Source organism: Protopterus annectens, chromosome 6.part0 (genome assembly GCF_019279795.1).
Source record: "Protopterus annectens isolate FY-2018-M chromosome 6.part0, PAN1.0, whole genome shotgun sequence".
NCBI lineage: Eukaryota > Metazoa > Chordata > Ceratodontiformes > Protopteridae > Protopterus > Protopterus annectens.
Genome location: NC_056737.1, coordinates 806,787,187 through 806,813,613, shown reverse-complemented (window position 1 = coordinate 806,813,613; position 26,427 = coordinate 806,787,187). Strand labels below are relative to the sequence as shown.

Genomic DNA, 26,427 nt, shown 5'->3' with positions numbered 1-26,427 from the left:
ACATATAAAAAAATAAAAAAAACGTGCTTTGGTTGCATAAGTGTTCCCACCCTTAAACTAATACTTTGTTGAAGCACCTTTTGATTTAATTACAGAATTCAGATTTCTTGGGTAGGAGTCTATCAGCATGGCACATCTTGACTTGGCAATATTTGCCCACTCTTCCTTGCAAAAGCGCTCCAAATTTGTCAGATTGGAGGAAACCAGAGCACATAGACAAAACCACATAGAAATAGGAAATAACAAGCTGACTCCGCACAGAAATAGCCATAGCCAGGAACTCAACAGAACAAAGCGCTGTGAAATGGTAGGTCTACCCACTTCTGCACTGTGTAAATGAACATTTACTTTAACACATATCCTGTTTCTGCCAAACCAGAAAAGATAGCCACCTGTAATGTGCCTGGCGTTATAGTTACTGTAAAATACACTGCAGCCACCTCAAAAAAAAAAAAAAAAAAAAAAAAGCATAATGGCAACACTGATGTTTGTGATGGAAATTGTGGTCAACTTCTTACTGTTAAATACAGTATGACCCCCCCCCCCCCACACACACACACATACTGCAACACACTCACACACATAACCATAAGCCATAGCAATACTAGTTTTATACTGATTCAGCAATTACAATATTTTGTATGACACTACTTCTGCCATGTCAAATCAATCACCACACAGCAACATACCTTGCAAATGTCTGGATGTTTGCAGAACGTATGAGTTTTTTACCTCATATTTCTGCTCTGCTACTCATAACATTTTTATTTTCTAGTAAGTCATGAATTACAGTCAGTCAGTAATGCCACAAACAACTTTGATAGTGCCTGTGGCTCAGAAAAATGCATGCTGGTGCACATATCCTGTCATTCTCTTAATTTCTTAACTAAATTAGTTAATATTTAAAGCTTGTCCGTAATTTTAGGACTTTGGCTATTAAATTATTTTTGGCTTTACGTAGACTTCATGAGCAAAGAAATTAAGAGATACATTGTCAACAATCTGGGGTCTTGTCAGTGTTTCCCAAACTCCCTGCGAAACAGGCCCAGCATTAGCAGCTATGAGATCCTAGCAACACCCACTCCTTCCCCAATCCCCTCTATGACACCTAAAGGCCTTTGCTTCTCCTCCTCCCCCCTGTACCATCTTACTAATGTGTGCTCACCCTACCCTGACACTTTTGTATACTTTGTATTTACAAGCATTTTTTCTGAAGGAGATGAAGTCATTATTTGATAACTGCAGTGCCCAGCAATCTGCCAGAAAACCAATGTTTTTATGAGAAGCAAACCAAAAATATGAGTCAGAATTGAGACAGCTGTACATTCTGCACAAACATATGCATATGCGCATATATACAGACAAACTCACCCCAGAATGTGAAAACTATTTTAGAACAGCACCTGGATGGCAAATCATTGATGGTCCCAAAATGTACTAGGAAATGTGGGAATTGTGGCCAATGTTCTAATATCCTGGAAAAATATCCATTTACTAAGATTCATCTGGCAGATGGATACTGTGGCTCCAAAGGACTTGTTTACATAACTATCTCTTCAGCTTGTCCCACATTTTATGTAGGAAAAAATGGAAAGACACTTCTGTAAAAGAATTTATGAGCACAACTATGGTATTTGCAAATCCAGTGCCACCAATTCTCTATTTATACACATGGTCCTGCACTAATTTTTCCAAATTTCTCTTTGGGATACTCAAAACAATTCTATTAAACAATAGAGGTGCTCCTAGGACTGAATGCAAAGAATTATTTTGTCAGTTAAAACTTAATGTATCATCATCGTACCTTAGTCTTAATGATAATATTTCACATTTACCTGTTCTCAAGCTTAAGTTCAACTAAACTTTAAGATGACATATTTTTCTGCTTTGATTAATTATTCATTTGATCCCATGTTGCCAACTAGTTGGTTTTTCATGTTCTATCCCAAACTTGTCTTAGATTTCACTTTAGCACAATGAGTTATAATGTCAATTCTTCAAACACATGATTTGTGTTATGGTTGCACATTTGAGAAGAATGCTAGTAATTGTCTTTTACTGTGTTTCAACTTTTATTGTAATTAATACCTGTGTTTTAACATACATATCCTCTATAAAAATTTTTAATGCAGTGAACTTTGACGTGGTGCATGATCTAATCTTTGGTATTTAAACTGCAATTAAACTTTAATTAATGGTTCTGATGAAGCCCCAATACAAGGGGTTGAAAGCGCTTGACTGTTATTTTGTAATCGTTTTTGCTCGTGTTTTTACTGCTTTGGAGTACTATCAAAACTACTTTTAAATATCTACCAATAATTGGTTTGTGGAGTTTGTTTGGAAGGTTTTGGTCCCCGACACTACGTGATCTTGATTTCTCAGTTTGTACTTAGCTGCACGGACACACGCTGACACAGTTCTTACAGTATAATGACATTTTGTGTGCTAAATTCCTTAACTAAGTTAATTACTAATTAATAACAGGCAAGATATAAGAAGGTAAGCTGTAATAAGAAACACGACACTTAAACTTGTTAATCTAGGACGCACTGCTGAGTGAACATGAGTGAGTCATTGTGTGTCATACGTGAAATGTCATAGCTGGAGACAGAAAAATAAGTTGTCATTGTTCATGTATTATGTATTATGCTGGAGATACTATAAGTTGCTTGCTAGTAATTATTAACATGTACAGTATTTTCATATGTAAATTAACATTTCCTAATCTACAGACTTACAAACTATAATTGGGTGATTTTGACAAAAACGGTCATTGATGTCTATATGTAAGTTGGAATGCTTGAAAGAATCTGATTATTAGTATTTATATTGTTACTTGTACAAATTTGCATATATTCTCGTATTTCTGTAAATATTTCAGTAAGCGCTCAGAAAGGAATTTCTTGTCATCAAGTAAAAGCCTAAGTCTCTTTAACAAAAGCTCTGGTGGTGTTATATGTCTAAGTTTTATGGTTTCCAAATATGAAAAGTTGCTTTTTTGTGAAAATTTAGAAAAAATATCATTCTGAATTTTTATGCATTGTAATTTTTACAGCATTCATATAACTGATGTCTTTCATTAAAAAAAAAACAACTTTTTGCTGAATGTGTGGCTGTTTGCATCTTTTTAATACTTACTTGTTATACGGTATTTATACTTGTTTGGTTTATGTTGTTTAAGCTGATTTTTCAGAAAATGCTGAGGAACCTAAGAATATGTATTGACTGACAAAAGTGTTACATTCTACAGATAGTAGGTGTGAATGAGTGAATTCTTTAAATACCATTTTTTGTAGACGCGAGAGCAAGCAGACTTGGAAGAAGCTTTGGAAGAGGAACGTCTGGAAAATGAGCAAAGAAGACTGCTGATACTGAGGGAAGAAAAAATGCACCAGCTGGCAAAAAAGAGAAATAAGCAGGCACTCTTAGATGACTTGGTAAGTACTGAAAATAAAATGCATGTTACAATCTTTAAAAAAAAAATACAGACTATAAGATTTAATTCAATACAGTGGCTGTGTCATTTGGTGCCCAGTTCTAAATAAATAAATCAAAAAGAAAAAAGAAAATAAAAAAGTGTTCTGGACCACTCCCATGACAGTTCAACTCTAGTAGTATTTTGCCCCAGTTACTAGCACAAACTGAGCTTCATTGCAAACACAAATGCAGTATCAGCATTTATTTATCAAGCTTTGATATCTTTGTGGTTCCCTAATGAATACCATCACTAGACTTCCACTCCATCTGCATCTGCTGATCGTACTCCCTAACATCTTGTGCTGGGAGCTGTCATACCCTTTGCCCTGCACTAAGTACAGATCTGATCTAATTAGAAAAATCTGTAGCAGAGAGACTGCTTTTCTGTGCATTTTAAATCTAATCTTTTGCCTTTTTCTGCTTACTGGCTGACTTATGACATAGAGAGGAATTTGTGAAGAACATCAGTCAGTTGATGAATTCATTGTATTTGTCCAATTGCTGAACATGTTTTTTCTAACTGATTTTCTAGTTGGATTTCCCTCCCTGTGCTTGCTCAGAATAAGGCCTCTTACAGTCTGTTTTATTTTTATTGCTTCTCTAGGTGCTGGTGAGAGCTGATTGGTAAATAGACTAATGTTCTGTAGTCCTATCTCGCCTTCATTCTTACATATGGGTTCAGAGCCGATCCTTGGCTCCAACTCGGTCGATTACAAAGCTCGAAGTCTCTCAGTTGGCTCATGGTAAGGTAGGTATCCCATAGTGCACTAGTAAGAAACCCCAGATCTCGTTTGCCACTTTTACGAGTTCAGAAGTGCTTCTTTCTTGGCCATGGCTAAGTTGGATTTTTTTCTACATTATTATTGTTCATAGTGATAATTTTGGCATATAGTATTAGCTTAGTTTATATAGCTTAGTTGTAGTTATTATAGGTAGAAAATAGTAGTGTGTTTTTGCATTTTGTGAAGTTGTTGTTGAGAACTTGTTGGCCGTTGCTTCCGCAGGCCCGTTTTGTTCCCCGAGTGGTATCCCTTGCCTGTGTGCTAGTTTTTTTGATATATTTACTCTTATTAGCGGGTCCGTGTTTGAGTTAGGACCTTTTTCTAATATTGTATTTTCACTAGAATAGGATTCTTATTGATAGCTGTGTGCAGTGTTTTTACTATTCTTATTAGCTAGTAATTAGCCTGTTGTTGAGATTTTGCAATATTTGGTAGCTTTTCTTCTTGACTTAGCTTCTTCTCTGTCTACGGCTGGGTCCGTTTAAGTTAGAGGACCTAGTCCTCTATTAACCTTTTTCTGGTGTTTTATTTTCTCAGCAGGGCTAGGCCAGTGTAAGTTAGAGGACCTAGTCCTCTGTTTTTTCTCATGTGTGTGTGTGTGTTGTTCTTGCCCATTTAAGTTAGAGGACCTAGTCCTCAGTTGTGTTTCCTTGTGTGCAGTGATTCTTGCACGGCTAGGCCCGTTTAAGTTAGAGGACCTTGTTCTCTCCTTTCTGCTTTCTCTAGTGTTTATGTTTGAGTAAGCATGTCTAAGGAGTCTAAGGATCATAAACCTTCGGGTTTTAAAAAGTGTCTTAAATGCTCCCAAAAAATGTCAATAACTGACGGACATAGTAATTGTGTTTACTGTCTCAGTGACATACATCTTCAGGAAACATGTTATTTCGTTCACTTTTTCAGTTCTCGAGTTCTCCAATAAAGGAAGAGCAAACTGATCCTGAAAGGTCTCCTTAAGCCTTCCTTTGAGGAGGATTTAGCCAGCTCTTCATCCTCACACTCCAGATCTCCTTCAAAGAAAGGGAAGGTCAAGTCGGCCAAGAGACATTCTCCCACACAGACTATTTTATCTGGACCTCCTCAAAAAATATCGAAATTGGATAAACCATCCACCTCTTCAGCTCCACTACCTTCAGAGCTGATCGAGGTTATCGATATTGGCAATCCAGTGTCTGCCCCAAGTTTTTCGGAGCCGACCACTGAAAATTTACCTCGGAACCGGTCTACAGAGTTATTGCCGGTCTCCCCAATGCTAAGATCTTTTATTTTGCAGAGGTCTAGGTCACCTACCTTATCATCCAGATCCTCCAAGAGCCTATCTATAGAGGATGTAGAGAGAGTAGTGCTTAGACTCTTGAAGTCATCGGCGTTACCAAAATTGTTGCTGGCTCCGACCCAATCAGTTCTGGAGCCATCTAAGACCATACTCCCTGTTGCTGTTCCTCCTCCGAGCCATGTTGGTCCTTCAGAGCCAGAGCTATTGGTGCCACTTGTTGTGGAACCCTCTGTTCCAGCACCTCTTGTGTCTGTCTCGGAGCTGAGTTCTGCTCCGACACCTTCGGCACCATCCTTGGTGTCTAGGAGCTGACACTCACCAGTTGACCTCTGTCTCAGCACCATCTCTTTCTCTTGGCAGCAGAGACCCGCAACCACAGGAGCCCCCGTTGGGTGGCCCCCGTCTTCTGAGACCTCCCCAGAATACCCTAGTGAGGAGCCCCCTCAGAATAGAACTTGCAAGAGGAAGTATGTAGACTCCCCTGATGAGTCCATCACCTCGGACACTGACCTCGAGGAGTCAGAAGGGTCTCCTATGTCATCCTCTGATGATATCTCCTTTGTAGATATCTTGGAGATCCTGAAACAGAGAGGCGGCTGGTGGACTGTCACCCCTTCTGATGAGGAGTCAGTGTACCTGAAGGCTTTTGGGTCTCAACCTTCAGCCTTTTGGGTGTCTCCACTTTTCGATGAGCTCTTGGGCCTAGTTAGTCGAAAGGTGTGGGAAACTCCTGATGCCGTGGAACCAGTCCCCAGAAGGCCCAGCAAGTTTCTTTCAGCCCCCAAAGAGAAAGATTTTTTGACCAAAGGTGTGCCTGTAGTTGGTGGTGGCTGCAACCACAAAGAAGGAACTAGTGGAGACTTCTTCATCTCTCCATCCACCGAACAAGGAGTCTCGAACGATGGATAGATATGGGAAGCTTATCTTCTCTTCAGCAGCATTTACAATCAGATCACTGAATTACCTCACCTATTTTACTAGGCTTCAAAGAGATCTCCTAAAGGAGCTAGGAGATACTCTCCAAGGTACATTAGCTGAAGGAGTCCCTGAGAAGGTTACTGCTCAGTTGTCTACCTTAAACTCCATTGTTAACTCCTCCATGAGGCTGATATCCTATGCAGCAGATGGAGCGAGTAGGGCTGCGGGTTCAGAAGTTTCCCTTAGGAGACACTCCTGGATGCGTTTATGTAACTTTGCGGAGCCCTTCAAATCTACTTTTACCAATGCCCCCTTTGACGGTTCCTCTTTGTTTGGACCAAAGGTAAAAGATACACTCACCAGGTGCGAGCAGGAAGGGAAAGCTCTCTCTGCTGTGGGAGTATGTTTTTCCGTCCCTTCTAGACCATACCCTAAGGGTCAGAGAGGTAGGAAAATGTGGTTTAAGAAATCCCAGAGATTTTTCCCGGATGCACAGGGTGATTCCTCCTTCAGAGGCAGAAGAGGAGGAACTAATGGTAGACGTCACCCTAGAGGTGGGGAGGCCTGCAAAACCAGGGTGGCCGCGATTCCTTTCGTGGGCATCCCTATCAGCGCTCCAGAAGTGTGGCCTCACCGCTCTTCTCTGGAGCCAGTCGGGGGTCACTTATCTTTGTATCCAGAAGCCTGGCATGACATCACCCAAGACAAGTGGATACAAAGAATAATTACCAGAGGATACTCCATACCCTTCTCTTTCCCACCCCATATCCCCAAGAAAATCCCAGATGTTCCACCCAATCACAGGGATCAAGCAACCATAGAAGTTCAAAAGTTGCTTCAAAAGAGAGTCATCCAAACCATCCCCGCAGACCAGATAGGATTCAGAACTTACTCCAGATTCTTTTTAGTGCCAAAACGAACAGGGGACTGGAGGCCCATTTTGGAGCTCAGCAAATTAAACAAATCAGTGAAGAAGTCCAAGTTCTGAATGGTAACACTGCAGACTATACTCCCTCTGTTAGGGAAAGACAATTGGATGTGCTCCATAGACCTCCAAGATGTGTACTACCACATAAAAATGGACAGAGCATCAAGGAGTCATTTACACTTCCTGCTGGGAGCCAGTCATTACCAATTTCGTGCTCTGCCCTTTGGTCTCACCACAGCCCCCAGGGTCTTCACCAAATGCATGGTGGTACCGACAGCTGACTTGAGACGTCTTGGATTCCAAGTGTTTCCGTACCTGGACGACTGGCTCCTGACCGCCACCACCAGGCACCTACTTCTACAAGCCAGGGATTCAACCATCGAGCTCTGCACTCGGCTAGGGATTACGATAAAGCTGGAAAATTCTGCCTTGTCGCCCTGAAGAAGCGTAGTACAGCTACGTGAAAGCGCTTGTGTGTTCCTGTTTCCAATAAAGAAGCTTTCTACAACAGTGGTCATCTCCGTGTGGTGTTTCCAGTGGATTTTGTCTGTTCTAGTTTCCTGTTTTTTCCACTTGGAGTCTTTGTTTTCTTGCTACAGTTTTTTGACTTTTTCTTTTTAATTCTAGTTCCGCTAGACAGACTACATATGAGAATCCAAAATGGCTACTCTTTTCCCAGTGGACTCTTCAACAACTGCCTCTGTCTCATCCTATTCTGATAACAGAATCTTACAAAAAGGACCTTCGTTGGTGGATTCAGCCCGATCAACTAATGACAGAAGCACCTTTCATTCCTCGCCACCCCGTTGCTACTGTGACCACAGATGCCTCCCAGATAGGGGGGGGGGGCATTATGTAGGCAGGACTGTCCAAGTCACATGGCAAGATCACGAGGCTCACTTGCATATCAATGTCCTAGAAATGAGAGCAGTGCTACTAGCGTTGCAAGCACATCACGACTTTCTTCCTCTAGGGACGATAGCAATCCAATCAGACAATATGTCAGTGGTATGGTATATAAACAAACAAGGACGAACCAGATCCTACCCCCTATGTCAAGAGGCTCTTCATGTTTGGCAGTGAGCGATATCTTCCCAACGCTTTCTAGTTGCAACTCATATCCTGGGGACAACCAATGTGATAGATAACAAGCTCAGCAGGGCAATCTTGATGCCTTATGAATGGTTTATGAATCAGAAAGTCGCGGAACAGATTTTCCGCAAATGGGGACAGTCTTGCTGTGATCTGTTTGCCAGTCCAATCAATGCCAAATGCAGCAGCTACTTCTTCCTTATTCCCCCCCCCCCCCCCGGGGGAGACACCGAAAGATGCACTTGTTCACAATTGGCCCCTGGGACTTCTTTATGCATTCCTTCCCTTTCCACTGATATTGAAGGTGATCCAGAAAGCAAAGACCTTGGGAAGCAGAATGATTCTTATCACTCCTTACTGGCCTCGTCAGATTTGGTTCCCCTTTCTCTGGCCTCACCTTCTAGATGATCCATGGACTCTGGACCCAGTTCCAGACCTTCTGACGCACATGTCAGGCACCTTCCACCCTGCCTCCACACCCTCAACTTGACAGCTTGGCTACTCCACTTTCATCCCTAGTCAGGCTTCATGATTTCTCACCTGCATTTACTCATATCCTCACGTCTTCTCACAAGCCTTATACAAGAACATTATATGCTAACAAATGGAAAAGATTTTCTATCTGGGCAAAAGAAAAGAACGTAGATCCTTACACAGCCTCCATTCCCTTGCTGTTAGAATTCCTAACCAAACTTTTTCATCAGGGGTCAGCTGCTGCTACAATCGAAGTTCATTTGGCAGAAATCTCCAATTTTCATTTGGGACAACATGAGCCTAATCTTATGGCTCACAGATTGTGTAAATCTTTCCTAAAAAGCACTACCTTGCTAAGATCTCCTTTTCAGGAACCTATATCTCCTTGGGATTTAAATTTCATTCTGTCCAAACTTACTTCCCCGTCTTTTGTACCCGCACATTCTTGTGAATTGAAGCTCCTTTCATGGAAGACCATTTTTCTAGTAACTGTTACATCCACCAGAAGAGTGTCAGAGTTCCAAGCACTGTCAGTCAAACCTCCTTAGTTGATTTTTCATAGAGACAGAGTTTCCCTTCATGCAAGTCTGTCCTTCATCCCCAAGGTTTGCTCTCAGTCTAATTTGAATCAAACTATCGAACTGCCAGTCTTTTTTCCTAATCATTCAAACAGTGCAGAATATAAGTTTCATCAACTTGATGTTCATAGACAGTTGAGGTTCTATCTACATAGAACCAAGGAGCTTTGAAAATCAGACCAATTGTCCGTATCTTTTTCTGACACAAGAAAAGGTATGCCAGTCTCTAAGATAACTTTATCAAATTGGATTTCAAACTGTATCTCGTTTATTTACTCTTCCAATGACAAGGAACTCCTGTTTAAAATTAAGGCTCATTCTACCATATCCATATCCGCATCTGCTGCTTTTCAAGCCAGAGTCCCAATTGACAGTATTTGTGATGCAGCAACTTGGGTTACCCCTCATACATTTTTTACTCATTACAAATTGGATTTGGCCTCTAGGGGTAGAGCCTCCTTTGGTTCCATGGTTCTTAGGAGTATATTCCCGTGAGCCACCCGAGAAAAAGGTGCTAGGGACGCTGTCCCATATGTAAGAATGAAGGCGAGATAGGACTACAGAACATAAATGTACTCACCATAACATTCCATGTTTGTAGTCCATCTCGCCCTTCATTCTTACAAACCCACCCACCTACCCCCATCCATGTATCCTTGGGGGATCTGGAGACAAGATAGTATTTATCTTCTGTAGGGTGGAGACCTTTCATCTTTGTTGTTCCTTGTGGAAATATTTTCTATCACTTTTTTTAGATAGCAGCAAACAAGATCTGGGGTTTCTTACTAGTGCAGTATGGGATACCTACCTTGCCACGAGCCAATTGAGAGACTTCGAGCTTTGTAATCGGCTGAGTCCTCGACTGGAACCCATATGTAAGAATGAAGGGCGAGATGGACTACAAACGTGTAACATTATGGTGAGTACATAACTTCTTTTTATACAAGCAGCTGTGAAGGTCTTCCTTGACTGCTCTGCCTTTCATTCATTCAGAGCAGGATTCACATGGTCAGGTTTATTGGCATATGTGTGCTTACACAGGCATGTACATCTGGTTGCAACACAAGAGTGTGTCTTGTCAGTCCTTTTTTAGACGATTCCAGTTGAGACAGTTATATTCTTAGACCTGCCAACAGGTGCCACCAGCACAGTGGGACTGGCAGCCTTCCCTCCCCCTGGAAAGGCAAGCCCACATCAGCTGCTTACTCCCATGCTTTTTGGCTGGCTTCTCCAGCATCCAGCTTGCTATTCAATCTCAGGCTGTCTAGGTCATAGGGCCTCATCCGTCTGCACCACAGAGCTGGTAAATTATAGAATATGTATTTTTTTGAGGAAAGATGCCCTTTGTGTGAAAAAGAAGATAGCTCTATTGTTTTGTAAAGGCAGTTCTTGGAAGGGTCACAAGGACAGTGGTTTGACTTAGAAGATAGCAGAACCTGTCATATGATTTATTTGTGCTTGCATTTTCTGTATGTTCGTAATTCATATGAGTCTGTGTGGTTATCTGTTTCTCTGTAGCTACAAGGATATGTGATACTTGCAGCACCTGATTGAATTGCTACTGTGTATCATTTTAATCTTCACATTTAGTCAACTTTGACATTAGACCATGCACAATTTCAGGCCAATAAAGCCAAAACCCACTAGCTGTGGATATGCATATTTCGGCCTTGTTATTGTCCAGTAAAACGACTAAACAAGTCATGGACATTCAGAATTGCCAATTAGCTGAAACACCTGATGTTCCTAAGGATCATTTGCATATATCCCATGTGCCTCTGATACAAGAGGTTTGAGAGGTCACTCAGTGGAAGTTCAAGCTTTGCTGGAGTTTTCATTTTGTTTTTACTGATTGGTTTTTCAGTGACCTTCTCACTCATTGTTTTAGTTTGTTGTTTGGGATATTTTTGCAGTGACCCTAATGATAATGGACATCAGCTGGGTATAACAGCCCTGTGTTTGTAAGGCTTAGTCAAACACTATGCTTGTTCTGTGCTGATGAGGTCATAATAAGGCCAGAATATGCATATCCACAGCTAGTGGTGTTTGGCTTTATTGGCCTGAAATTGTCCAGTAAAACGATGAAGCCAGTCATGGACATTCAGAATCGCCAATTAGCTGAAACACCTGATGTTCATAAGGATCATTTGCTTATATCCCGTGTGCCTCTGATACAAGATGTTTGGCAGGTCACTCAGTGGAAGTTCAAGCTTTGCTGGAGTTTTCATTTTGTTTTTATTCATTTCTGACAATGGAATCTCTAAGTAAATTCTTGTTTATGCTGTTTAAAAAGGTTTCTGTTTGATTTAAGGGCATATATTTGAGTTTTTTACTGCTTGAACAAGTGAATTTTATTTCTTACTGTGACTGTGTGTGCTGTTGTTCACTACACTGTGCAGATTGCAGAACAAGGCTTAACACAAGTTAAGGTGTTTCTGATATATTTTATGCAGTTTATTCCTGTTTGTTGTGTGGGGAAATAGCTTTTATTTTCTATTATTGCTGCCCATAGGCAACCTTTAATATTTTCAGTGTATTATTTTCGCTTGCTTTTTCCCCTCTGACTTTATGGATCCTAATAAGGTTACCCCCCCAAATCAAATCCAGGTGCACCTAAAAAGAAGACATTCAAGAAAAAACATGCCTCAGCCTATGATTTGTTAATCTGTTATTGCCTTAAGCCAGCCCACAGGCCACTTACCTTATTCCCTGTCACCCGAAGGTGTGAGCCCATGGCCCTGTGTGGTATGGGGGGTCAGACACAGCCTCTGGTTCTGTTCGAATGCAGGAGAACCAAATTCTTGAGATGCAGGGAAAGGTCCAGGGTAAGAGACCCCTTACCAGACATTATACTCTGTCCCTAGATATTTTGTCCTCTAGTATAGTTCATAGTTAGAATAAACAGAAACATCATTACACAACAGACAATCAGGTTATTACCATGTATTGGTCTGCTGTGGTTTCCTTAGATAACAGTGTTTTACGATCAGCTAATCTCAGAGTCTCTGCTCCTATTCAAAATGACTATGGGGCTACCTTCTCTAGAGAACAGTCTACTTCCACAGATTTTGGTGGGACTTCTGATGAAGACAGCACTGAACACTCTGAGTCTGTCCGGTCTAATTCTTTGGAAAATGAGCAGGTTCAAAACCCAAGCAATCGTTCACTTTCCACAGATGCTAGCTAGGTTTAGACATGTATTTGATTAGAAGCAATCTGGAGGTTTGGCAGAAATTGGCAGAGTTTATAATCTTACTGAGGATGAGATTCAAAATGTTTGGGCTATTCCTCCTCTTTTACTGGCATTAGAAGATGTCTATAAAACCCCTTTGGCTAATGAACCACTTATTAAAAAGACTATGAGTATATACAAGCTGGACTCATATCTTCAAACCAAAGAAATGTGTGTGTGGTGCAGACAAAACAGGCTGAGAACCAACAGTATGTAAAAAAATAAGCATTTAATACAATTTTTAAAATCAATTGTTAAGCACTTTCATCTGGGTAAATGCAAGACTTTGTCAGAACAAGTAATATAACTGTCATACCTTGTTTAAATAACACCACGAACCAATCAAAATGATCTTATTTATTTGTCTATCTATCCATCTGTCTGTCTGCCTTTCTTAACTGAGAAAAGTCTGACTGGGTAAAACTCATTTTCAGCAGAGGCCTAGGGAGAAAAGTTCCACATTGAAGTTACACATGATGTACATTTATACTTGCAGAGTAAAACATCTATACATCAGCTTATTTACATGATTTTTAAATAGTTTTAAGTATTTCTTACATGAACATAACATTTTAACAAATAAAACAAGATAAATTAAATTGGCTAGCTTTTGAATAGAGAAATAATACGATAACAGGTAATATGTTTATAGCATGATGGATGCAGGGAAAAGATCAAAAATTAATAATTTGCAGACAGACAAGTAGAATGTAGCTTAAAATTGATGAGAGATATGAAAGGAGAAGTTATGGAAATTATCAGGAAGATAAATGGACAGAGGATGAATTGTAGCTAGTGGTGGGGTATGAGAAGAGGAAAAATAAGGGTTTAGGAAATAAGTGCAGTGTGAGGAGGAGCAGTAAGGTAGAAAAAGACTGGAAACCAAAGTGTCTGCAAGAGTTGGAGAAAACTATTATTTTATTTTATTTATTTTACATTTGTTTACCTGGATGGTCCAACTGGGGCAGTGCCCATTTTCAATGGAGGCCTGCGGAGAAAGGCTCCAGCCTAAGCTTACATACAGAATCATCACATCAAGTAATAGAAATTATAGACAAAAATGAGTATTAAGATATTTCAGGATAAAAATGTAAAACAAAAATATATACATAGTACCAAACAGAACAAGACTTTAAACACTTGAATATAGACAAATATATGGTTGAACTTGTATATGTGGAGGAACATAACATTAGTTAGGAAATTAAGTAGGGAGAATCACTTAGGCAAAGTAGTGCATAGTTAGTAATACTTCCGTGGTGAGAGTTGCAGTGAGGAATGTAACTACTTGTAGAGAAGTAGTGTTGTTAGAAGGGATATATTAACAGAGTTAGTACATACAGCCAAATTATATAAGTAATGCTAAGTTAATAATTAACCTGGAATGTTACATGTGCAAAGCAGGATTCAAATGTGTGTTTTGAGAGATATTTTGAAATGATTAAGATTTCTTATGGATCTAATATTATGTGGAAGGGTATTCCAATTTTTAGCAACAAAGTTAGAGTAAAGAGAGTTGCCTACTGTATTGGAAACTTTGGTTACTTGGAGTAAGTCTTTGTTAAATGAACGAAGACTACGAATGTTAGAGTAGGGTTGTAGAAGATTTTTTAGAGAAGGTACGTTGTCAGGATTGTGCATTATTTTGTGAGCCAATTTTAATTGATTATAGTTCATAACATGAGGTAGTTCCAACCAAGAAGATTTTTTAGGCATTGACAGTGATGGGCTGAATGTATGGAATTTGTTGCAAATTTGGCAATCTTATTGTAACAGGTTTCTAATTTACTTAGTTCTGACTTTTAGAGGTTGGTAAGCATGGGAGATGCATATAAGAGGGAGGAGAGAAGGTGGGTTCTAGCTATGGCTATGCTTGCAGTGTCTGTTAAGAATGTTTTGTTTCTATACCTTGTTCCCATTTTCTTGTGAACCTTTTTGATTGTGTTAGAAATGTGTATGTTAGATTTTAGTATGTTGTCAATTATGACGCCTAATAGTTTTGTTTGGGAATCTGGGGAAATCCTAGTATTATTATTGGCAGTGGTATAAAAGTTAGCTGGGAGGTTAGTAGGTTTAGATGGATGAAAGATCATAAGTTTAGTTTTTTTAGGGTTGAGAATGAGTTGTGAATTTGCTAGCCATGTTTCAGTATCAGAGAATGCTTTTTGTGTGACTGTAAGAAGTTGAGTTTTTGTGGGTGCTGCACATATGAGGGTAGAATAATCTGCATATTGTATGATAGATGCTTGAGAGGAGGCAGTATTAAATATGTGTGTGTGTGTGTGTGTGTGTGTGTGTGTGTGTGTGTGTGTGTGTGTGTGTATATATATATATATATATATATATAGATATAGATATGGGTTTTGCTACTTTTGTCAAATGGTGGCTTGGCCGACATCTGTTTAGTTGACACCATTTGGTTGACTAAACAGATGAGACCTCTTGACAAAAGTAGCTGACAATTGTTAGGGTTGGCAAATTTGCCCTTTCTTTGAGAAATGTGTGATCTCAGAGTTAGTATATATAATTAGCAAGGGGTGTAGGGGGTTTGGCCCCCTGCAGAAAACAATGTTTTCTTTTGTTTTTTGTTTAAAATTTTTTGCATGCTCTGAGATTGATGAGCAGCTCATTCATATAGCATTTAGATGTGCATAATGTCAATAATTTTGTGTTGACATTATGCACATCAACAATATTGCCATTCAACAAAGTTAAATAAATCCATATATATATATATATATATATATATATATATATATATATATATATATATATATATATATATACGTGTGTGTGTATGTGTGTTTACAAACTGACACATGCTATTGTGGCATAGAGTTGATATGTATATATTAGTTATTTATTGTCCAGGGGTGACATCACATATCATTAGGCACAACAGAAGCTGTGATGAGAGCCTCCTATAGATTTACATTTACTATGGCTGCAACATCCTCTAATATGATTGAGTTCAAACATAAAGTGGACACGGCTTTGTTGCATCATTTAAAATGTTTTAAAATCACTTCTCCATCTTGTTTTGCCTCATTATCAAACATGGTGCCTCATTCCATAGTCATTAGCATGTAGCATGGTCAACCACATTATTTGGCCTGGCCACATCATGTATCTGAGTTTTTCAAATCCCACAAATCCTACATGTGCCACTTGTTACACAGATTTACTTAGTGTGATGTAGCAAAGTTTTCTGAATTCAAATGTGTGATTAGATATGATGTGATATACAAGACCTGCTAGACATAAATTTATATTGCCGTAAGTCTAGTAGGTTAACTAAATTTGTTTGAAATAATTTCAGGAATATTTTCTCCAAGATCTTTTTGAGACTACAGGACACACTTTTGGGACAATGACTACTAGTTTTTTTATTCTCCCTTTAAATACAGGATGTGTAATATGTGTACTAATGGAAAATAAGAGACAATTTAATTTGTTAGAAGTAACTGAAGTTTAATTGCCAGTGAATATTAATGTCACAGGAGATTTTAATTGTGGGCTGGGAAAGGAAAGTTTCAAAAAAATGAATGTGCTAGAAATTACAAAGTCAGCAGGTATGGAATTAAATATATGGTTATATGTATGAAAAAAATAATATACAAACACACATTGCATAATATATAGAAAACACATATTGACTGTATAATAAAATAATGTTAGATGTAAAGCAGGGCAGTAACATGATTGCAAGGTATTTGAACTCTTAAGCAATTAAGGCATATATTATTTGGCAAAAGGGGATTTGTTTGGGGGTACGGGTGTTTAAGTTACAGGAAGAGATTGTTGAGATAGTTATGAAATGAAAGCAAGGACTGAATATCTATTTCAGCAGAAAAAATAAAGGCTATGAAGAAAATTGAATATGAAGCACACTTAAGGACATTACATGATACTGGTAAAAGTGATTAACATATTTTTATTTTAGGTTGGAGAAGAAGGTGTATGAGAAAATTTTGCAGAAGAATAAGGTACAGCTGCAGAAGCAAATTTATATAAACAAAGGTATATAACTAAAGGGAGAAAAGAAGATATTTCACCCCTTCTGGTAAAAAAAATAAGTGGAAAAGAGTATTACTGGAGACTTTAAGAGAAGGTGAATGGATTTATTCTACAATACAGATTACACTGGATAGTGTGGCGAACTCTTTTAGAAACGTTGTACAGTTTAGGAGTATGACTATGATCAGTATGAATGACTAGTTAGGACGTTAGCAGTGAAAGCAAGAAAAAGAAATACAGGCGGGCATATCTGTAGGGGAAGTAGAGAGACGCCTGGATTCATATACTTATATGTATGCAATAGTCCAAAGTCGTATACAGCAGACATCTTGTGTTGTTGACTTGCATATAGCAGTACATAGCACATCACTGTGAGACATGTATTTCTCTGCTCATGATTTGAAGCGAGCATTGTGTTGCATAATGAAGTTATGCACTGCAACTGTGAAAGGAATCCTAGTAAAGTATGTTGTACCTTTCTAAGTAACTGCTTCTGGCTATGTGGTAAGATGTATTGTGCATTACTAAATAACTACATATAGCTACGTTGTAAAGTATATTCTACCTTCTAAGTAAATTCATGCAGCTAAGTGGTAAGGTATAGTGTGTATTATTAAATAATGAAATATAGCTACTGAGTAAGATGTAGAGTACCTTTCTTAATAAGTCCCTGTGGCTACATGGTAAGGTATACTGTGCTTTAGTAAATAACTACTTATAGCTACTTAGCAAGATGTATTGTACCTTTCTAAGTAACTGATCATCAGTATGTGGTAAAGTACATTGTGCATTACTAAATAACAACATATAGCTACTTAGTTAAGGTATATTATATATTTATAAGTAATTGCTTGTGGCTACATAACTGCTTAAAAGGATATATGGTACCTTTCTAAGTAATTAATTGTGGCAATGTGGTAAGGTATATTGTGCATTAGTAAATAATTACTTATAACTACTTAGTATGGTATATTGTACCTATGTCCTTCTATTCCCATGTTGCAGTATTCATACTGTGGGATTTCCAGCACTCAGGTGACCCAACGTTGGTTCCTATACAAAAGCTTAAGCCTGGCTGCAGTAGGTGCATGGGACGTCACACGTTGGGTCATAAACCATGGAGTATAAGTGTGACGTCGGCACGCACAGACCTCAGAACATTTCGGCCACAGACAATGATTACTTCGATCGCTTCGCTCCTGTGTCCGAAGACTTCTAAAAGATAAGTACCCCATTGGGGTTTGCCTTTTTCGTACTTACTTAAGCTTTAGCTTGGTTGCTGTAGTTATTTTTCTTTAGCCGATGTCAGAGAAAAAGAGTAAATGTAGTTGCAGGCACCAAATTCTGCACAAAGACTCCCACGACTGCTGTGTTTTTTGCTTGGGTAAAGAGCACGACCACAAGGCCTGCTCTGTATGCCAAACCTTCGTACCCAAGACCTTACACAGCCATCTGTCTCCATTAAATCTATTTTTAGAAAACCAAAGGCTTAAATGCCTCGTGCTTAGGATGGATGCAGAGTTGGCCGCCCAAGCTGAACAACTGTGGAAGGCCAAGGTTTGCTGGCCTTCTCCAGATGCCGCTCTGCCTTCGGATGTCCCACCGACTACTGTTCTAGGGACTGTGGGACACCCGATTTCTCCGATGGCTCCTCTAGAAGAAGCCGTGTCAGTACCCACGGGAAGCACGTCAGCGGAGTTGATTCAGACGTCGGTCTTAACCGACGTCGAGGAGGAACCATCACTTGACCGGCCAACTGAGACCTCTCCTACACCAGCACAGGCCTCTGTTTCCCTGCCTACCCAGACGCACACTCGTAAAAGGAAGCAGAAAACTAAATACTTGAGCCTGATGCCTCCGGCAGTCCCAGACTGGGAGTCCTTCACTTCCTCCTTGATGCAGGCCTTATGGCACTTAGGCCTACAGGCCCTACTCCCACTAGCATCCCTGTATTGAGCCGTAGGCTATCTTCTGTCTACTCCCTGCCTTTAGCATCTACTCGGCAAATAGTTACCCAGGAAGACCGAGACCAGTCTTACTCCTCCTCTGAGGAATCTTTCTCCTTTGCTTCAAAGATTGCCTGTCCCATAGACTATTAGTCACCTGAGGAGGATTTTATTGAAGGGGACTCCCCACCTGAGGACTTATCATATGGGGAGAATATCTCAAAAATGAAAGAGTATTTCAAGTGGGATACTTCTTTAGTCTCTGAAACCCAGAAGAGATACTTTGAGCTTCTACATCTTGACTCCCCTTCACCTTCAGCCATCCCTCCAGTACTCCCAGCTTTCTTGGATGCCTTCACTATTGCTTCCAAGAACCCAGACTCTCAACCTCCTGCCCCTAAGAGGCCGGATAGGTTTTACAAAGTCTGATGACTACAAGTTCCTGATAAAACCACCTTTGGCTGATCCAGCTGTTATTGCAGTGTCCCCAGACAGACAGTCTAGGCAGTTGCCTTTTGCTTCCCTACTGCCATCCGACAAAGACAGCAAAACCATGGACAGGATGGGGAAAAAGGTATACACCTCCTCTGCCCTAGCGTTCAGGGCAATAAACTACCAAACCCACGTGGTGAAGTATGCCCTAGACCTAGTCTGTCAGGCCTCCACCTTGTTGGCTACCACCCCGGACTGTCCAGCCAAATCTGACATTTCCTCCAAATTGTCCCTGGCCACCCAAGTAGCTATTCACTCTATCCGCTGCAGCTATGATGTTGCAAAAGCAGTTGCCAGATCTGCTGCCACTGCATCCACCTTGCGCAGATACTCCTGGCTCAGACTGCAACCTCTGCCAGATCATGGATGCTCTTCTGGATAACAACCTTCTGTTTGGCAAAAATGGTACAGAAATTTTTAAAAACTTGCAAGAAAAAAGCAAGGAACTGCAGGACATTATGCATTTGCTGGTGTCCCTAGTGCCCAGATATTATAGGAGCTACCCAGCCAAAACATCCTTTGTTAGAAGGGCCACTTCCACATCTCACCACTCTACTGCCAGACCATGTAAGGGATCTTGGAGACAACCTTATCCTGGACCCCCCCCCCCCTCAAACACAACCCCCCAACAAACAGCCCTTTCCAGATAGAGGGGCACCCTCCTCTGCGCGACTGCCTTGCCCAAGTGCCCTAGTCCATCCGCCTTACCCAGTGCCTCCCTTTTTGGAAAACCATCACTACAGATCGGTGGGTTCTTTGCCTTATCCAAAAAGGATACTTTCTTTCCTGGAAAGAAAAACCTACACCTATAAGGATTCCTTTCCCTCCCAAAAATCAACTCCCTCTTCTACCTCCCATCCTGCAGGAACTAGTCTCCCAAGGAACCATAGAACCAGTTCCCTCAGGTCATGAGGGACGAAGCTTCTACTCCCACCTCTTCTTAGTCCCAAAAAAGGATGGCCCCTGGAGACCTATCCTGGACCTCTCTTATCTAAACCTGTTCCTACAGGTTCCCTCCTTCAAGATGCTCTCCCTTCAAACTCTTTTACCCCTCATTCCACCTCAAGCTTTCATGGTTACCCTAGACGTAAAGGATGCATACCTGCACATCCCAGTCATACCCTCCCACAGAAGGTTCCTATGCTTCTCTGGGCCCTCCTCTCATTTTCAATTTACTGCATTGCCTTTTAGCTTGTCTAAGGCACCCAGAGTTTATACCAAGTGCTTGGCCCCAGCCATCACCCATTGCAGAACCAAGGGAATACAAATCGACTCTTACTTGGACGGCATTCTCATTTTGGCAGAATCACAGTCCACCCTTCTGGCAAATCTCCAATTCACCATGTCCCTTCTAAACAACCTGGGTTTCACTCTCAACCTCCAAAAATCCTATCTCCTTCCACAACAGGACATGGTTTTCCTAGGATGCAGAATCAGAACAGATCTAATGAAATCTTTCTTACCACCAGACAAGGTACAATCCCTCTCCTCCCATTTTCTAAGTCTGTTGACAGAATCACATCTAACTGCAAGACAATTTCTACAAACTGTAGGTCTCATGGCTGCCACCATTCCCATGTTCCCACTAGTAAGGATGCACATGAGGAAATTCCAATGATACTTAAAGATTGTTTGGTCCCAGAGCCAACAATCTCTAGACAAACTCTTCCCCCTTCTGCCCTGTCTAAAATTAGAGCTGAACTGGTGGATTCAGCAGGTTTCCGACAACCAAGGAATTCCTCTTCAACTTCCTCCCACTTCCCAGTCTATGCACACAAATGCATCAGACCTAGGATGGAGAGTAACCCTGCAGGGCTACAGGGTACAACAGTGCTGGTCCCCTGCCCTGCAAAAACAGCACATCAATGTCAGGGAGATGACTGCTGTCCTCCTAGCTCTAAAAGTCTTCCTTCCCATGCTGCAGTCAGGAATACTCCACATTGTGACAGACAACAAGACTGTCATGTGGTACCTAAACAAACAAGGAGGGACAAAGACATACCGGTTATGTTTTATAACCCTGCTAATCTGCGATATAGCATCAAAACACAACCTCTTCCTGAAAGCTTCATACATCCCCTCTCAGAAAAACAAGCAAGCGGACTTGCTCAGCAGAAGCACATTTCTGCAACACGAATGGATGTTGCACAGGGATACTTTCCTACACATAGTCCACCAGTGGGGCACACCACAACTGGATCTATTTGCCTCCCCCCAGAACAGACAACTGAACAAATTTTGCAGCAGGACTCACTCACCACTAGCTTGGAGAGTGGATGTCTTCAGTGTTTCATGGCAGGGAATGTACCTATACGCCTTCCCGCCCTTCCCTGTAATTCAAAGAGTCCTTCTGAAAATCAAGAAGGAACAACCAAAAATCTTGCTGGTGACTACCTATTGGCCAGGGCAGCACTGGTTCTCCCTTTTGTTTTCACTAGCTAAGGGCAGTCACCACAAGTTACCCCACCAGGTGGACCTACTAACTCAGCAACAGGGATCCCTCCTGCACCCACAACTGTCTTTAATGCAACTAACTCTGTGGGTGATCAACTTTTGATCCCTTTTAGACAACACTACTCAGAAGACGTGCTTTCTGTCCTGAGGGAGGCCAGGAAACCAACAACTAGAAAAAAATATTTGTCTAAATGTCAGAGATTCTCGAAATGGTGTTCTCTGAGAAACAAGGACCCATTTCTAGCAGGTCCTCCCCTGGTTCTGAACTGTGCGTGTGGACTCATTAAGAAGGGACTAGCTTACTCTTCTGTCAAAGTCCATATCTCAGCCATTTCTGCATGCTTGCCTTTACAGCCACCTCTTCTCTCTAGACTGGATGTAAAACTTTTCCTGAGAGGGGTCTTTACACATCAGATCACCAAGAAAGCTCATTCCTCCTCTCTGGGATCTCAACTTTGTGCTAGAAAAGCTTATCCTCCCTCCTTTTGAGCCAGCCAGCACAGCATCTCTTCAAATGTTCAAATGGAAAAAACATCTTTTTACTGGCCACTGCCTCTCCTAGAAGAGTGTCGGAATTACAGGCCCTGATGGCTTGCCTTCCTTACATCAACTTCCACAATCATAGGGTTTCCCTACGCACTAATCTCTCCTTTGTGCCCAAAGTAGTTAATGAGCTTTCTTTAAATCAGTCTGTTCAACTACCCACCTTCTTCCCCTCTCCTACTAACTCCAGGGAGAGGGTCCTCCATTCCCTAGATGTACATAGGCAACTGAGATTCTACTTGGACAAAACCAAGTCTTTCAGAAAATCGGACCAACTGTTCATTTCCTTCCATCCCAGGGCCTTGGGTAAGGCAGTCTCCAAACAAACTATCTCATCCTGGATCAGAAAATCCATCCTTTTTTGCTACTCTCCTCATCACAAACCATTGCCTCAAGGAGTGCGAGCGCATTCTACCAGAGGCATGGCTACCTCTAAGGCCTTCATGAAAGGACTAGACACAGCTTCCACAGTCCATACTTTCACCAAGCACTACAAGCTAGACCAGGTCTCTAGGGCCAGGGCAGTCCTGCAAGGATTCCTAGAATCCTCCATCTCTGCCACCTCCCAACATTCCTCCTAGTTGTGGTACTCTTCCACAGTATGAATACTGCAACATGGGAATAGAAGGACATAGAATAATTGTGTAAAATGTTACCATAACCATAGATGTCCATCTCTTCCATGTTGCAGTATTCCTTCCCACCCTCCATCCCCCTGATATCCTCTATCTTCTCTAGGGTATACCCTGACAGCAGGCCCACTCCTTGCAGCCCTGGAAGGACATTTGCTTTTGCTTCTCCTTGGCCTTATAGTCTCTTCTGTGGGCTTCAGGTTTTGAGGTCTGCGTGAGACAATGTCACATTTATACTCCATGGTTTATGGCCCAACTTGTGACGCTCCACACACCTACGGCAGCCAGGCTTAAGCTTTTGTATAGGAGCCGACGTCGGGTCGCCTGAGGGCTGGAAATCCCACAATATGAATACTGCAACATGGAAGAGAAGGGCATCTATAGTTATGGTAAGATTTTACACAACTATTCTTTCTAAGTAAGTGCTTGTGGCTACATGGTAAGATATATTGTGTGTTACTAAATAGCTAAATATAGCTACTTAATGAGGTATATTATACATTTGTAAGTAACGTGGCTGCATAGTAAGGTGTATTGTACATTAGTAATTAAATACATACAGCTACTTAGTAAAGTATATTTTATTTTACTAAGCAACTGCTTTTGGCTATGTGGTAAGGTATATTGTGTATTACTAAATAACTACATATAGTTACTTAGTAAGGCATGTTGTATCTTTCTAAGTAACTCCTTGTGGCTATGTGGCAAGGTATATTGTGCATTAGTAAATAGTTACATGTATGTATATATATGTAAAAAAAATCTTCTGGGCCAGATTCAATAAAGCCTACACTCTAACTGTACACGATATGTATTAAAGAACATTCTTATCACATTTTTTTGTGCTTTCTAGTCACTCAGAAAGATTACACTAAGTGTACACTTTGTGGTAACCTTTACGAATCCCTGTCAATATTTAATTCTGCAAGAATATTAGTAGGAAAACTAAAATTAGGAGGAAGAAGTTGTGAGTTATGGCTGTGTTGTCTGTTAGTGTAGGTGTTATTGAATCCCAGGCACTGTTTTGACATAGTGGTTTTATCCCATGAATGTTTTCTAAGTGATGTTGTTGTATTGTACTTATCAGTGTAGTACCATGTTCTGATAATTTGCTTGATGCATCTCTGTATTTATACTGCATTACTGTGGATGTTCTTTGTGTTTCACTGTTGCAGTCATCACCTGTGGGTTATCCCTGCTGTGGTAGCCCTCGGCTGGCCCGAATACCAGCGCCAGTGTTTTTCTGCATCAGCTGCTGTCGCCTGTAAACTGACATCTGGTCATTAGTGCTATAAAGCAAGGCAGCTGATGCCATTACATCAGTCTTTCTTGCCGTGGAGCCCGTAGCAGAAGCAGTTCGCAGGTGTGCCGGTCGGTCACTACCAGAGTTCATATCACAGCTGAAAACGCAAGTACCCTGTTGGGGATCTCTTTTTCTTGCACTAACCAATGTCCGAAAAAGTTAACAATTGTCTCGCCTTTGGAAAGCAGATCCCACACCGAGACTTTTATTCATACTGCATCACTTGTTTAGGCCCAGACCATGACATCACCGTAGTCTCTTTAACACGAGAACCATTCGTCATAGAGCTCTTTTTGTAGACTGGTATTTTCATCCTCCATCTTCACAAATGGCATCAGCCAGCCAACAATCCGTAGAGCCTCCAAAAACGCATAGGAATAAAGATAGATGCAGACCACACAAGGCTAAGCCTTCTGATGACTCTTCCGCTAAGCAGGTCGTCAGTTCTCCGGAATTCAAGTGAGGCATTTCTCGGCACCTGATGCCCGATGTGATAGCTATGCAGGTCTCTACCGAGACCCTTTCAGAGTCCGGTATGCCGCAGAAACCTTCTTCATCTTCAGATCCTTTGGTTGTCTCTGCCTTTGTTGGGTCCAGAGCTGCGATGCAGGCACCGGCTTCCGAGGAGGTCTTTTGCACTACCGATTCTAGTCAGAAACTGATGTCTTCACACCCGACTACCATTTGGTTCTCTGCAGTATACTTTCTGCTTAAAACTACTTTGAGCTTGCATTCATACACTTTTGTGCCATCGCTCTACTCTTATATTTCCTCTGTATTCTCTTACTGTGGTCCTTCCTTCATCTCTTTTTTGCATAAGTACTAACTGTATTGCCTCAATATAATTTTACAGTTTAGTAGAGTTTTTTTCTTTCTTTCATTTCAGAGCCTGTGATCACTACCTCTGAGCTCAGTATTGCAGGACCTCTGCCACAAGCCCATAAACCTGCAAGTTTACTGAGAATTTTGTCATTGTTTAATGTAAGCATATAAGAGCATTGTTGCATATTAACTTTAATCAATTAATTGCATGCCCTGTGATTGCAAGTCTCTTTGAAATATTTCGTGCACTCTAAGGACCTCTTACTCAGTTGGGCACTGTCCTCTTTTGCTTGACCAGTAAACTATACTGCATATGTCAGTTATTTTGTCTCAGGAAATGACAAAGTACACTTGTGTACACTTACCATAAATGTAGATGTTCGAGTGTATTCACTGTTGCAGTCATCACATTTGGGTTATCTGATTGCAGTAGCCCTCAGTCGGCCTGATTATCAAAGTCTTGGGTTCTGCGTCGGTAGCTGTCGCATCTTCCGTGACGTCAGGTAGTCAGGGGTATAAAGCATGCAGCTGATGCCATTACATCAGTTTTTCTTGCCCCAGATGTCAGGTGCCCCCCATAATGGGAAGCAATTAAATATATATACAAGGTTATACCTCCAACAAAAAAGCAAATACACCACAAAGCTTTTAAGTATAGTAAATGAGAATAGAGGTATAGCCAAAAGATGTCAGGGGGCTGGAGGGAGGGTAACCGGGACTGCAACAGTGAATGCACTCGAACATCTACATTTATGGTAAGTGTACGCAACTGTACTATGTTCTTCGTGTTTCACTGATGCAGTCATCACATTTGGGTAGATTCCCAAAGCTAAGGATGAGAGGAGGAATATGGATAGCATTAGGACCAGTTATAATGCCCTGCAAAACTGCAGTGGCAAAGCCAGCTGTGGATTTAGAGAAAATTGGCAAATGGTAATGCTTGGTGAAAGTATGTACAGAACTCCAGGTAGCAGCTTCTAGGATGTCTCTGGTAGGGACACCTCTGAGAAAGGCTGTAGAGGTAGATGTATCCCTGGTTGAATGGGGTCTAATCCCCTGTGGGATAGTTTTTCCATGGTGCTTATAGCAGAAATGAATGCAGTGGCCTATCCATTTAAAAATGGTTTGCTTTGAAATAACCTTCCCCTCTGCCCCTGCAGCAAATGCCACCAGCAGTTGTTCAGATTTCCTTTGAGGTTTAGTTCTGTCCAAGTAAAATCTAAGATGTCTGTGCACATCTAAGGAGTGCAGTATCCATTCCCCTTTGTTCTGTGGATTAGAAAAGAAGACTGGCAAATGAATGGACTGATTAAGAGCCCCACTGGATACCACCTTGGGCATGAAAGAGGGATTGTTTCTGAGGGACACCCTGTCCGTATGAAAGATGATGAAAGGCTCCACTGCCATAAGGGCCTGTAATTCAGATACCCTTCTTGCTGAAGTGAAAAGGAAAGCTGTTTTCCA

The 26,427-nt window shown here is 41.0% G+C and overlaps 1 protein-coding gene across 1 annotated transcript in view; it reads left to right on the top strand.

Annotated features, from left to right (window-relative positions):
• The window catches only part of MNAT1 (MNAT1 component of CDK activating kinase), a 2,168,423-nt gene that overhangs the window by 763,923 nt on the left and 1,378,073 nt on the right, over positions 1–26,427 (top strand). Inside the window, exon 5 of the mRNA XM_044074483.1 lies at positions 3,297–3,437. Within this exon, the coding sequence (XP_043930418.1) occupies positions 3,297–3,437 (141 nt within the window). The remainder of the gene's footprint in view (positions 1–3,296; positions 3,438–26,427) is intronic.